This window comes from Chenopodium quinoa, unplaced genomic scaffold (genome assembly GCF_001683475.1).
Source record: "Chenopodium quinoa cultivar QQ74 unplaced genomic scaffold, ASM168347v1, whole genome shotgun sequence".
NCBI lineage: Eukaryota > Viridiplantae > Streptophyta > Magnoliopsida > Caryophyllales > Amaranthaceae > Chenopodium > Chenopodium quinoa.
The window spans coordinates 3,375,172-3,389,890 of record NW_018744633.1 but is presented as its reverse complement, the minus strand read 5'-3'; the positions used below and the strand labels follow the sequence as shown (position 1 = coordinate 3,389,890).

The 14,719-nt window shown below is 35.0% G+C and overlaps 2 protein-coding genes across 2 annotated transcripts; both read right to left on the bottom strand.

The window, feature by feature from the left end:
• Window positions 1-1,157: 1,157 nt before the first annotated feature.
• On the bottom strand, window positions 1,158-9,876 carry LOC110701043 (mitochondrial proton/calcium exchanger protein-like). Its single transcript, XM_021878628.1, has 15 exons — window positions 9,630-9,876; window positions 7,903-8,610; window positions 7,520-7,832; window positions 6,758-6,904; window positions 6,584-6,672; window positions 6,377-6,469; window positions 4,527-4,653; window positions 4,185-4,249; window positions 3,874-4,048; window positions 3,449-3,649; window positions 3,313-3,360; window positions 3,087-3,224; window positions 2,867-2,949; window positions 1,970-2,085; window positions 1,158-1,501 (listed from the first exon to the last, which is right to left on the bottom strand). Exons 2-15 carry the CDS (start codon window positions 8,493-8,495, stop codon window positions 1,425-1,427), a joined length of 2,265 nt encoding a protein of 754 aa, XP_021734320.1. The 5' UTR covers window positions 8,496-8,610; window positions 9,630-9,876; the 3' UTR covers window positions 1,158-1,424.
• A 914-nt stretch (window positions 9,877-10,790) lies between these two features.
• On the bottom strand, window positions 10,791-13,767 carry LOC110701042 (50S ribosomal protein L16, chloroplastic-like). Its single transcript, XM_021878627.1, has 3 exons — window positions 13,624-13,767; window positions 11,115-11,850; window positions 10,791-11,022 (listed from the first exon to the last, which is right to left on the bottom strand). Exon 2 carries the CDS (start codon window positions 11,829-11,831, stop codon window positions 11,121-11,123), a length of 711 nt encoding a protein of 236 aa, XP_021734319.1. The 5' UTR covers window positions 11,832-11,850; window positions 13,624-13,767; the 3' UTR covers window positions 10,791-11,022; window positions 11,115-11,120.
• Between the last annotated feature and the right edge of the window lie 952 nt (window positions 13,768-14,719).

Genomic DNA, 14,719 nt, shown 5'->3' with positions numbered 1-14,719 from the left:
TCAATGAGGACAAATAATTGTTTTTTTTTTGAATAGCTGGGCAAATAATTGTTAAGTATTCATAGGGATATAAATATCCCCACACTATTAATAAGAGTTTACTTTTTTTTTTTTGGCTAAATATTAGGTTTAATAAAGGCAGAAAAATTTAGTTAACTTTTGGTTAGTTGTTTTGATTAGTCTAGTTCAAGAAAAATAAGATTTCATAAGGGTTATCCAATTTAAATTACAACAAAAATAAGTGTTAATATGATCTAATACATTAGAAAAGTACAAAAACGGATCTGGATTCAGATCCGACCCGTTGCCATCCCTAAATAAAACACACCCAAAAGGCCAAAATAGTAGTTTTTCATGCCATTTTTTCACGTGTGATATAAAACACAATTAAACAGTCTATTGTAAACTCTTCATATCATTCAACAATTTGATTTGGACATCATTGTTGGACCAACCCAACATAGATGGTGGACCTATTTGCGTGGACATATATTTAACATCATAATACAATTAAGATTTTAAGCAAAGACATCACTCTTCACTCATTCAGACTTTCAGAGTATATTGTCCTCTATATTGTATTCCTTCAGCCCAATAATATAACGCATCTAATTTTCTAATAATGACACCAATAATTTGCCACAAGAAGATCCTTCAGATTTTGTAAACAGGGCTTAATTCCATGTATTAGATAGTCAAAAATCACCCCCAAGAATTTTAGACTAGCATCCCATCATCATTTTTTAACACTGAACTACATAAACTAGATAACTCAACAAATAAATTTCCTGCTGAACCGAACATGCAACCGCCGCGTATAGTTGTATAGACAAGCACTATGCGTGGTCATTTTAACACTTCATTGCAAAGTGTATTGCACATCAGCAGTTGGTAGCAAACTAGCAACTAGCAACCTCTTCTTAACAATACAATCGGTCATGTGGTCAATGTTCGTACTCATACGATCCAATTTACAAGTTTTATACAAGATGGGTGTCATATTGCTCTGAAATCCTATAGTCGAAACATAATAGTAAGTTAGTAACCTGCAAATCAGAATTTTATGACTGCCAAATACAGAAATACTACTAGGACGTAAAAAATCAGTCTTATTACTTGCACACCGTTACACTCGCCATTCCTTTGATATAGACGTGTAATCAAATATATATGCACATATAACATTTCCTTTGTATTAATATGCACTGTAGCAGCAAATTATCATCTTTAGTAATGTACCTACAAGGTAACTGAATTATGACGGCAGAGAAGGTGGCCTAAGCAAAAAAATTAGGCACCATTGTCACCAACTCGAAAATTGTTTTCTCAAAACTTGTGTAGTTTATGCCAGTGTCTTGGCACTACTCAAGACCAGGTCGGACAATGACCTCTAAAAAATCCAAGTGGATAAATCTTGAATCTATTCATCTTTCAGATTCAGCTTCCTCACCATGCTTCTGACTGCCTAGCCTAACAATGTCTTCAACAAGTATCTTCCCCTCTGATAAAAACAATCACACAGAATCAGTAAAGCAAAAGAACTGGGTCAGACCAACTTAAAGATGTCTTCTAGTACAATAAATGTTAGTGCCAAATTAATAGAGATCTAAGAGCACTCATACATGACAACTAATAACACTTTCATGCTAGGAAAGAAAATCGATCCCTACTCCTAGCTTATACGAAGTATATGTTAAGAATATCACACTTCATTCTAAATAATAGGGGCTGCAATTGATTTTAGGCTATTTAAAAACTTAGAAGTAAATATACTACAGCTAGCCTTCATTATAAAAAACTTCAAAATATATAACATAATAATATAGAACGGTATAGGATAATTTAGGTAGGTTTAAAAATTACACTCTCATTTTAGAAAGTGATATACTACGTACTATTCAGATAGTTTGAAACAGATATGTAGTTTAGAACTTTAGATTTAGAGACGGAGGGAGTGTATTAAACGAACCTCTGTCTTTTGACAGCTTGCTGATGAGCTCTTGGATACCATCTTTGTCAATTTTGTTTTTCAGATATGCAGCAGCAGAAGCTACTTCCTCTGGAGTCACCTTCCCATCGTAATCCCTAGATGTCAAGAAACAGGTCTAATATCAGCATTGTCTCTATTATGCAGCAGTTAAACTAAAGGTCATATAATACAAGAGCAAGATTACACATAAAGAAAATATAAAGAAATATAATAGTCCGTGCACGAGAGTCAAACATGTGAAACAACACTACGGCCTCATTATATCAGTGCCTTAACTAGTTCCACCTCACTAATGCAGAAGAATTTCTGACTCAATATTCTCAAGACCTCAACTACAGTCATACAAATAAAATACCCAAAAAAATTAAGGCTGGAATTTGCCTAGCTTAGAATAACAGCATATCACAAGTACATTACTTAGTCCAATTATTTAACAATGTATACAAAGTTACACAAGGGATTTGCAATTAAGCCCTTGGTTTCTAGCCGGGGGAGAGGGGGCCAGTAGGTGGGAAATCTCGATATAGATCAAGTCCATATTTAGATAATTTCATCATTGGCTAGCTCAATCATTCAACAATGTTTACACAAGAGATTTGCAGTTAATAATGCCCTTGGTTCCTAAAACCAGGAGGGGGCCAGGAGGTGGGAATTCTCTATATAGCAAGTCCATGATTTAGGGGTCGTTATTATTGCCAGATATCATAACATCAAGAGTAAAACACGGATGAATGTCAGCCACATGTCAAAACAATTCGTCATTGTTCTAGCTTGAGAGCCACAATCCATATAAAAACATAGTTATGTACTCCAAGATCTCCACAGGCTAATAAAAATCTAACTAAAACCTGCCAGATAATAATCTCAATAGCATACCTATCAAGCAATCGCCATTCACCACCAATCTTCTCATCCACATCATCAATTTCTTTTTCAAGTTTTTGAAGAATAGCATCCACCTGATACAGCAAAATAAAAGAATTCCAGTAATTCAATAGGTACAGGAAATAAACAGAATTACAGATGCATCAGCCAATGGAATAATATCATCTAGTTTAAGAGAATCTGGATCAGAAAAATAAAAACTCGTGCAGACCTTGTTTATCAGTGCTGAAGAAACTTGAGCAGTATCTAACTCTTCTTCATCACCCTCCCGGGCAGCTTTGTATGCCTCCTTAGCTTCAGCTTCCCCCTCTTTGCCCTCCTTGTCCACCATAGTATTGTATAACTCTATCTGGAAAAGAGAATTAGAGACATAAATCCTGCGTCCTAAAGTGGTGGAAAAGTTAGTTTGAAGAAACTAGTTCCAACTGTTCACTTACCTCCTTATTCACAAGTCTCAAGAATTCCTCCCGTTCCCTGCTCACTGACTAACGAAAGTAAAATATAGCAAAAATTAGTAACATACAACAATACAACGCTTTGTTGTAATACATCTAGCACCAAAATATTTCTTACTGATGCGGAAGCCAGAACAGCCAATGCACGACTGAGCTCACAAAGCTGATCGTCTTTATCTGACAATGCAGCCTTTTCGTAATCTTGTGCTTGCCTGTTAGTTGCATCCACCATCTCTTCCAAGGCAACATCCTTTTCACTAACAGTAGACTCCTTAAGTTTCGCCTTTTCTTCTTCTGCTTTCATTTTCTCCTCCTCTTCCTACAATTTGGTCAGTTAGAACATAAGTTTATTGAAGTCTGAAACCCAATACTCGAATAAACTTTAATATATTTATCCTCAGACAAGTGAAGCAGGTTTTAGCCTAAAGGAGAGAGCATAGGGAATGCTTTACATGGTGTTCAGAAGGTTAGAAAAAGGAATGAGCAGCCAGTAAAATTTAGCATTTTAAAACCTAATACGTTCGGAGTAAAAGGGACTAAAACCTTGATCATTTCTTCCTGCATTTCAAGGAACTCTAACTTTCTCCTCCTTTCTGAAACTGCATCCTCAGAAGGCAAAGATGTTGCTCCAATGGTATCAACAACCTCATCTGGCAAAGAGGAAATAGCAAACTCCACGGCTTCCTCAGGCTTGATTGTTCCAGACACATTGAAGGCTCTGCCAAAAGAAGTGTAGATCAGCGCACAAAGTTGGGAACTAGCACTAATAAGCTTTATTTAATATATAATAAACAAACATCAAGTGATGAAATTCCTTATAAACCAGAAGAATTTCCAAGAAAAACACTGCCTACCTGGAAAGAATAAGAAGAGATGACGGAACAGAGTGATTGAGAGATAAGTCCAACCAATCACGCAGCTGCACATACATGAAAACTTGAATGAATGAACATTGACCAGAATCAGGTACTATAGATAGCCGAGAACCACCATGGTAAAATTAGTTGACAAGCACAAATTATTCTAAATCATAAGATTAGCAATTTGTATGGGTTCAAAATTACATCATTTCACTCACGAAGGCACAAATTTACTGCAACCATAAATAATGGTTAGATTAAAACAAAGATCAACACAAGTAGTGCATCATCCACTTAAAAGTCAAAAATAAATTTGGTAGAGCACTGTGAGCAAACCTGTTGACGCATCTCTTCAACAGAAAGCAAACCAAGTAAACCTCTATCTCTACATGCTTGACGAAGCTCTGCCTCTGAAAGTGACTCAACACCCTCGGCTTGTATCATCTTATCATCCTCTTTAATCCTTCCAAAAGAAAATAGTTAGTGTCCACTATCATAGTGCAAAACTCAATAATGAAACACCAACATTATTTAATCATTTAAAATGGACAACGAATTTAAACACACACAACCAACTAAAAAATTCATGGAAGCATTTAGCCCAAGTTAGTCAAGTCCATGAATTCACTTAAATGAGACAAATTCAGAAAACAAAAATCTAAGAGCCAAATGAGTACATGTTATGAACTGGAAATTTCTGCAGAAATTCTGAAGAATTTTGATAGAAATTTGCATTAAAAGCTAAAAATAAAGAGTAATACAAGCTTTCGAGATGCTTTTTCTCTCCCAAACTGTATAAAAAGAATAAAAAAAAAACTTTAAATAGTATTCTTTATAACAATCTCTCCCTATTCTTCTCTTATTCATAGCATTAATCCTCTATTTCACTCACTAACATATATATATTGCATTATCTAATACGCTTTTCCAAAAATGCTAATTCATAGCAGTACAAATCAGAAAATAGATTCAGAATGTGACACTAAGCAAGACATAAGCTAATGACAGCAGGGCACAAAAGGTTCAACCAACCAAAATATAAAATAATAATAATTATTATTATTATTGTTGGAATTTATAGGGAATTTCATGTTTTTTAAACAAAAGCCAAACCCCCCCCCCCCCCCCCACAACACCCCCCAAGGTATAGTTTGAGGAATGGTGGAAGGTTGAAGCAAAATATCAACATAATTATGACCAAGAAAAATCTAGTCCCATAAACCAACACATAAAAATTATATTTAACTTTTCTGCAAAGTTTAGATTCAATATATTAATGTATTGAACAACTTTGGAAATAAATTTTAAGAAATCTACAGGTCCTGTGTTATTACAAGTTTACAACTGTCCTACTACGTAATTTTTATTTAAGGATGTTCCAATAGTAGAATTTAAATGCAAAATACCCTATACAATAGATGCATAACTTGACTAAAATATGATATAATCACATCAACCTTATCTCAATACCTTTAAATAGGCTTTTGCTAAAGAGTGCAACCTTACAACATATTATTGAAAAAAAAAGAAGCTGTTTTTCATTAGACATTCACATCCAAATTTTACGGAGCACAGTACAAGAATTTTGCTACTTCAAAATAAATGAGAAGATTAAAGAATGATAAGCCCATTTATTTGTCCATTGTAGCCCAGAGATAAAGAACATCAAGTGTGATTTTTAATCAATAGGGCAGTGAAAGTGACACAGAGCATGTATATTACCTAACTAATCAAGGCCTCACCAGAAATTCACCCCCCAGGTGTTATGGTATTACTATTTGATGATTTACAAAGCAAGTACTCCCTCCGTCCCTAAAATATTGCTCCACTACCTATCAAGTAACGCAGTTCCCACAATTTTTGTGTCTACTTTCTTCTACCCCATATACAAAAAGACAAGATTGCCTTACCCACTCAATAAAACTATTAAACAGGGTAACAAAAAGTAGCATATAATTCATCCAAGATCATAAGTCAGATACCAGCAGTATCTTGCTACTTAAAAGGTATAAAACTAACAGCACTCTATAGACTCAATCAACACTGATTTAAAGCGAAATATACGCAGTATGTTTCTTCAATGCCATGCCCCCTCCCCCAGCTAATAGTTACACATAATATAATCATAAGAAATACACCTAACCAAACAAGTATAACGTATTAATATATAAGAATTGGTAACTTACTTCCGAAGCTTGTCTCGAAGCATAAAACGTAAATATGCATCAGTCCCAAATGGCCTGATACCCATATATTTGCACATATTTACCAATCGAGGCCTGTCACAAAGAAACCAACTTCACTAAAGCAACAAAGTAAGGAAAACAGACGACCTGGTTTCAACATATAAAACAGGTCATCTATGATCCGGTAAAAAAGAAAACACCACGAACCTGCTAATGTTGTCAAGAGTCAATTCATCATTAAACAACTTGGCAAAATTCAGGATTTCTTCATTGGAGACATCTTCACCCCTCCTAACCTGTAAATATTATGATTTAATTATGGAAAATAAAAGTAGATGTGAAGATATATCTTACAAGATGAGACAATGATAATATCGTTACTTTGTTCACAAATTCATCAAGATCTTCTGCTGTCTGTTTAATGTCTCCACTACGAGAATTTTTTATTTCCTTTGCCATTTCTTTCACTGTATCCTGAAGAAACTTGGCATACTCAATTCTAGCATTTAGCTTCCTTTTCAGTTTCTCCTGTAAAAAAGCTAGAAGATATGAGAGCATAGACATAATGTTAAATTCCAATTTACATTAAATGGTAGACAACAAGCACCACACAGCAGCTCACAACCCTCCCCATCAGCTAAATGAAGGGTACAAAAGGAAATCCGCTGCACCAGCAGTTCTTGGTGGAAAACATAGAAGGTATATGCAAAGACAAAGTGGGAATCCTAAATTAAAGCTACCCACTGCCAATCATATTTTCAGTAGAATAAAAATACAGTTTAATGTAGAACTTTTCTGTTCTAGGTGTTACTATGACTTACTTCCAGTTCACTTTTCACGGGATTTTCAGTTCTAATGCAGAGTACAAGTATGTATGGATAAATTACAAATATCAAATTCAATTAATTAATATGCTAGAAAGTAGAAACATGAGAATAAGTACAGCACAAAGATATTGCTATCAGTATTCCAAAACATTCAATAAAAAAAAAAAAAAAAGCTACACTACCACAATGCATCAATAAACAAAGATGCAAAGTATAAAGCATGAAATATAGCAAGATCCCTATGCAGTTCAAAGTCTGCAACAATACCAAACAGTTGACATTACTAGAAAATGCCACCACAACAAATTAAAATTACCTGTTCCTTCATCTTGTCTTGGAAAGTTGATGGCAGCATGTTGGGAAATAATTTCAAAAATACCGGCAGTAAGAATTCCATGAATGGTACAATAATAAAAACTGCAACTGGAACTAGCCTGAAGATATCAGCTGTAGTTCGGGTGAGTTGTTGTCTCTCTCTCCTTGATAGACTCTTGCCCTTGGAAAGCTTCGATAGCAACCTCAAGCTTATTCTAACATCAGCCCAAAGTAATTTTGTGCCCAACCAATAATGCTTCATAGCAGATACAAATTCATCCTTCCAATGATGAAGCTTAACAGCCCAATCCGCTCTACATTAACAGAAAACCTACATAAATATATTTGCAGATAATTTTGCCTACGAAAGATTTAAAATTTTACCTGCTCATTGAAGCAACAGCCCTCAATGCAGGCCCAATCCCTAAAAGGGTAGCCCAAACCTTTTGCATTATTGTTTTTGCACTCTTTTGATTTTCTTGCATTTGCTTAGCTATGGCTTTAGCTTTAGCTGAGCTAAGACCCTCAACTGCTTGATCACATTCTTCAGGTGAAGGTTCTTTTGATTGAGCGACAGCTGTTTCTTCATCTTTGTCATTATTATTATGGAGCTCTGGTTGACCTGATGCTGCTGATGAAGAATAACGCAAAAGTTGTGACCGCCAGCCAGCTCCTAAAGGCGATCCATAGTTGAGATGTACATTAACTGATGTCAAAGCTGAACTCCGAGCAATATGATTGTGTAGATACCCAGCAGAAGAAAAAAGTTGCAATTTATCTTTGGTTACTGAATTTGATTCCCTCTCGTTCCTTGAATCAATATCCATAGAAGGAAGAGCAGCAGCCCAACTCTGTGAATGAGGGACAAGGGATGATTGCTCTTGCTCAAAACTTGAAAAACAACGGAAAGAGCCATTGCGTTGAGTCCATGCACTGGCAAGGGCTTTCCTCCGGCGCAAAATAGCTCTTGTTGCCATGAGGAATTCCCTTAAAGTAAAAAATTAATCTAAATCTCCCCTAGATCACTACTTCTTGATGCCCATGGGATGATGAATTATTCTCCAATCATGCAACATTAGCGAGTGCCAACGCCTGATGAAACTCGTGAAAAGAATAAAATCAATAGACAAAAACAAGCTTGATTGAGCAATAAACATATTAAGAAACCACTAGAATGACACATTCTCAACAAACTATGAAGTACTAAATAAGCAAAAGGCACAAAAAAATTCCCAAGAGCCAACTATGTACAAAAGTTGACGGGTTACAATAGTAACATGAAGAGTATAGAATTACTCCATTACATAGAGTGAAGAGCTCATTTTGACCTACTAATTAAAACACTATCTTGTTTCTAGGCTTCTAGCACTATCCCTATCCAACCCAAACTCTGCATTATGAGCTATGGTATAAATTTGTTTTGTTACTTTGCGAATCAGTCCTGGATGAATCTCAAATCTCTCTCCCATATTCCAACCTAAAATCAAGCATGGAATAGTGCAATTTTTTCATGTATCTTCTCGGTGCCTAATCTCGAGACAGAAAAACTTATTTTCAAAAAAATATATGCAACTGCCTAATTGCTAGGTAGCTCAAAAAAATATATGCAACTGCCTAATTGCTAGGTAGCTCCAACTAATATTCATTCAAAAATCAAAATAACACAACATCTCCTACAGTTTTCACAATTAATTTCCAAACATCAATAAACATTATATAACTAAAATTTGACCTCAAAATCAAACTTCCACATTATGATATAGCATTCAAACCCTACTAAATCAATGTCAGATAATTATAAACAATAATATACCAAAATTAGCATCGAAAAAACAAATTCAATCGGAAAAAAATACGATCAACAAAGCAAACGCACACATTTTCAGAAGAAATCCACAAAATTCCAGTTCTAATTTCAACATAAATTAGCTATAACACTATCATCGCAACGAACTCAAACAAATTGCGAACAATATAATCACCATTTTTCATTTCTCCAGAAAAAAAATCAACTAATCAATTATAATTGTAAAACATACTTTGCATTAGCAAAAAAAACCTTACAAAAACAAAGATTAAAATGAAATAAAATTGTGATTCGAGATTCAAACCTTGAAAAATCGAAATCCCTAGCAATGGCAGAAGAAGAAGAATTAGAGAAGTGTTAGAAAGTTCTAGGTGGTAGAAATGGAGAGAGGAAGGAAGGGTAAGTGAAAGTGTGCGGAGTTGAGGAGAGAGAAACTTGAGGAAAAAATCAGAAATAAAAAGAGGGGTTTTTGGTTTAAGGCGCTTCGTAAGTTTTTTTAGAGAGAGAAAGTTGAGTGTGTTGGAAAAATGTGTAGTAAGAAATTGATTTGTTAAAATTATTTTCTGAAAGAAGGTCTCTCCATCCTCCACGTAAGGCTTGAATTTTATTCTGTGTCTGTTTATACACGTCCAAATGAGATTTAAGTGTAACGTCTCACGTTTCATTGTTTTAGTCCATCTATGCCAACTTCGCACCACCTGAGTCTACGACGATATTCTCGTAGCCTCGTAGGAATGTAGGATACTTTCTTCGTTTCATAATAATCGCACTAATGAAAGTAGACATAAACACTAAGCTAAAAATATTTTATATGGCAACATATGTTTTTTTTAATTTTTGTTTATTGATATTAAATATAGTTTATAGTAAGCATATAAATAGAGCAAAAGTCAAACTGTTGCGATTATTACGAAGTAAAGGTAGTAATCCTAAACTTATACTTGTATTATTAAATAGTGTTATTTTTTTTTTTTGTGATTAAACCTTATTACATTGATTCTTTATTACAATATTTGTTCTTTAAATTATTGGAAAAAGATATAAAAGGACTGCATATAAAAAACTAAAATAAAAAAAATTAACAATAAATAAACATTTATTACACTAATAGACTCGTGAATAGTTAATAAATTCCCAACTTACTGCTTAAAAAATGAAGTATATTAAATGCTTATATGCAGCCCGCATACAACATTACCATAAATTATTTTAGCCAAGCTTAATATGTATTGATCGGAAATTATGGTCAAGAGAATCGTGCAGGCGGGTATACAAGGTTCCCCTTTCATTTGGGAAAAACCACAAAGTAATCAAAATCTACTTGGATATGGAAGAATTTAAGTTCTAATAAATCTAGTCTGGAAGCATTTTATGCACTGGACACTGGTGTAGTAATAGATCTTGAAATACAAGATAAAATTTAGCACAAAAAACGAAATTGGAAAGACCAAACAAACCTGGGAGATGATTAAAGATAAAATGTTCATACTTGTATTATTTTCCAGAAAATGTTTTCCACCCAACCAAATACAGCTTAAGAGTAAGAATTTCAATTCAACTACTAGCTAGTTAGAGTCCGATATCATCTGTAATACCCTTTCGGCTGCAGTTTACTGAGCATTTAAAAGCCATGTTTCTCTACCTTCAATCACACGGAGCTCATAATCCAGCCTTTAAAAATATTCTCCAGCAAGTTCCTTGAGAGAAAAACAGTGCAAATATTCAAAAAAACAAGAGATGTATCTATGCTGTAGAAAAAGGTCCAAACAATGGGGAAGAGAAGCACTACTTGTAACTATGTTGTAGATTTGATAAATTTGGTCCTCACAGAGAATTTTGATGCTGCAACCGTGATTGCCTTGCGTGCTACACTTTCTGGCACTCCGTTTATTTCATAAATTATTCTCCCGGCTCTAACACCAGCTACCCAATGTGCTATGTTTCCTTTCCCACGACCCATACGTGTTTCTGCAGGTCTTAGAGTAATCGGTTTGTGCGGAAATATGCGCATGAATAGTTTTCCACCACGCATGTTTCTTTTGATTGCTAGCTGCCCTGCTGTAATTTGTTTTGATGTGATCCAAGCTGGTTCAAGTGCCTGAAGAGCATACTTACCAAAAGAAAGATCATTATCTGAAACTCCCTTCATTTCACCTCTATTTCTGCGTTGTTTGCTGAATCTCTTCCTTACATTTGCGTATATCCCTGATGTAGAATTGTAGCGTACAGATACTGCCATCCTAGGAACACTCAAAGAAAAACCAGATCGTGGCTGAGCAATAACTGATCCCCATAGAGAGCCCATTGCAGGAATAAGATCACTGGATTTCTTCAAAGTAGTTCCCAGAGAAGAAGGTGAAATGGTCCATCCTGAGCTGTATGAGCCAAGAGTAGCAGATGGCTGGCCCTGTGTTACAGTTGAAGAGCTGCGAAACGGAGAACTAGCCTGCCTCAGTGTATTGACAAGGGGGCTGTTTTTTATTCGAGAGAGCACTCTAGCAGCCATCAGTAACTTCTAGCTCTCTCTGCACTCAAGAATAGCCAAGTATATTAATGTCTCAACAAATCACAAGATAGAATGGTATTCTGTTGATAAATTGCAAAAAGAAGTCAAGACACGGCAAGAGCATTACTCTATGTTAATAAAAATCCAGATAAGCGTAAGGTAATACTTCTTCCGTTTTCTTTTAATGGTAATTTAGGGGCATGCGAAATATATTAGGAGATGAGAGAGATAAAAAGGGGCTCCAAGTGTTGAGGAGAGAGAGAGAGAAACTCATTGGCCAACAACTTCCCAAAAAGGAGCAAGTTGCAATTATAAAAGAACAAAGGAAGTACTACAGAGAAACTGCCTGGTTAAAAAGGCAAGTAGGCAACAATAGCTTTCATTGTCATCAGAATGAAAACCATTATATAAATTACAAAGCATAATCTCTCTGGACTTGACCTTCCCACACATTTTCCCAACCTTCTCATCCTCCAAGAAAACGCTATTAAATCATAGCAATAATATGTGAATAAGATGATATCAAGGTTTTCAAAACAATATACAAATCACCAATAAAGGCTATAATGACTAGACAACCAGACATGTGTGGCTCAAAACAAGTATCACATACCTCACTATGTTTCAAAACCTAAGCAGAAACAAATAAACTCAGTTTCATATATATCAAATGCAACCAGTACAATAGTAAATTCTTTAGCACCCATAGCTACAAAGTATGAAAACGGATACACAAGCAATTTAAAAAAAACGAATCATTGACAAAGGTTTGACAACTTGCCCTCTAAACTCTACTATTAATCATCATCTAATTGAAATTGATTTCAAGTCACTCTATTTCTTTGTATGGGCAATGGTTATTATCGTAATCCATCAAACATTTCCCTCGTGAATACATCAAAATGCCATCACAGACACCTTCATTATCCCCATGAAGTTTCATGGATTATATGATATGGTTTCCTTTATCTATGGAGCAGCTACAAGTTGGAGTAATAACTATGCAAAGAATATTTGCCTCGAAGTTTCATTTCCTTAAGCACAATAATTGAATTACTTCGCCATGGGTTTGGGATTCTTTGATATATTATCACTGATCCAATGCATTTTCAAACTACAATGAGAAAACCCAACACAAACCTAGTCCTTATAGCATCCCCACCAAACTATACGGAACCTTTCGAAACAAAAACCATAACCCAAATTCTAAAAGGCAAGTCCACAACTGCAATAACTTATCTAACAACAAACGAAGAAGTAAAGCATTCCCAGCTTATCACAAAATTATGCATAGCATTTCACTGTCATTTCAGCCAATATACTGATCTCAAAAACAAATTACAAGCAGCCCGAATATTCGGTCTCAGCTCGAGCTCAATAAGATTTGATTGGGCTCGGTTCGAGCTCACCAAGCCTTAAAACCCAAGCTCAGCTCAAGTTCCAAATCTTCTAATACCCTCATAAAGAATTTAGCATTAAGCTCATAAAATACAACACATTCGCAAAAATTGCAACCAAATTAGACGCAATTATCAAATTAGGCTCGAAAAATCACATAAAATTCGTCTCGCTAAAGAAAATCAACGCCAAATTGCACATAGCAAACTTATAACAACAAAATTGATCGTTCTAATCATTCATAACTTCAGTAATTTTAATCAAAAGTTCAAAAATCCATCTTAGAAGAACCCTAAATCGACTATACTGACAATTAAATTAACAACAGTGTGAAACTAAACCCTAGATTGTGAAACTGATATTCGATGATTAAATAAATAAGGAAAAAATGTACCTAAGAAGCTCCTATAATGGAGGAGAGAAAGATCGGAAGGCGCTTCAATGAAGAGCTCGGAGTACGCTCTGAGGAGGGAGATGGGTGCAGCGTAATAAGAGTAATAAGCTTCAAAGGGAAAAATGAAAAATATACGAGGCTTTTGTGAAATAATGTGACGCTTTGTCAGCCGTTAGATCTACAATTTTTATTTACGGAGTATTTATTCATTTTTAATACTTGTAACGGTTTTTCTAACGAGTGTCCATAATCTATCGATAAGACTTAAGTTTATATGAAGTGCTTGTATTTATATTCGGACTTTATATGTCACATTACAAAATTATCCCATAAAATAAAGGCAGTTTAAGTTTCTCTAACTTATCTGCTATTTAGATCAACTTTGGATGTATAGCAGTATAGTAAGTTCTATTAGTAGTGAACTAGTGAATATGAAAGGAAGGTATGACATACTTGAAATATTAGGGTTGATTTGGTTGATTGCAAGATTTGCAACTTACAAATGCAAAAGTACAAAATGAACTTGTTCCTTTACTTCTACTCTCTAATTTGGATCATAATTTTCAAGTCAGAACCGTCATGACAGTTGAACAAAGAACACGGAACACCTGTTCCTCGGGACGTTTTTCCAAAGTGAGCCAATTTTGGCAAATATTAACCAAAATGGTTGTGTGGCAAAAGTATTTACCAAACTAAGCTTCCAGGCTAAAACGCTGTCTCGGTCAGCGTTTTATGCCTGGGTTTTTTTTTAAAAAAAATCAACCTAAAAACGCTGTCTGGGACAGCGTCTTTGTTGTTGACCTTTTTAAAAAAAAAATTGTAATTGCCTTTTATTTATAAAAATGTTTTTAAAAAACAAAAACAGTTATACCAAAGACGTTGTCCCAGACAGCGTTTAACTCTGGAACTATAAACGCTGTCTCAGACAGCGTTTAAGGTTATTAATGAAACGCTGTCTGAGACAGCGTTTCTGTCGTTTTTTTTTCCCTCCAACAGTGTATTTCATCCTTTCATTTCCTCCTCCTTCATTCTCAAACCCCTTCTTTCCCAAACTCTAACTTAATCCCCCTCTCTCTCATACTTGTGCTCCTCCGTA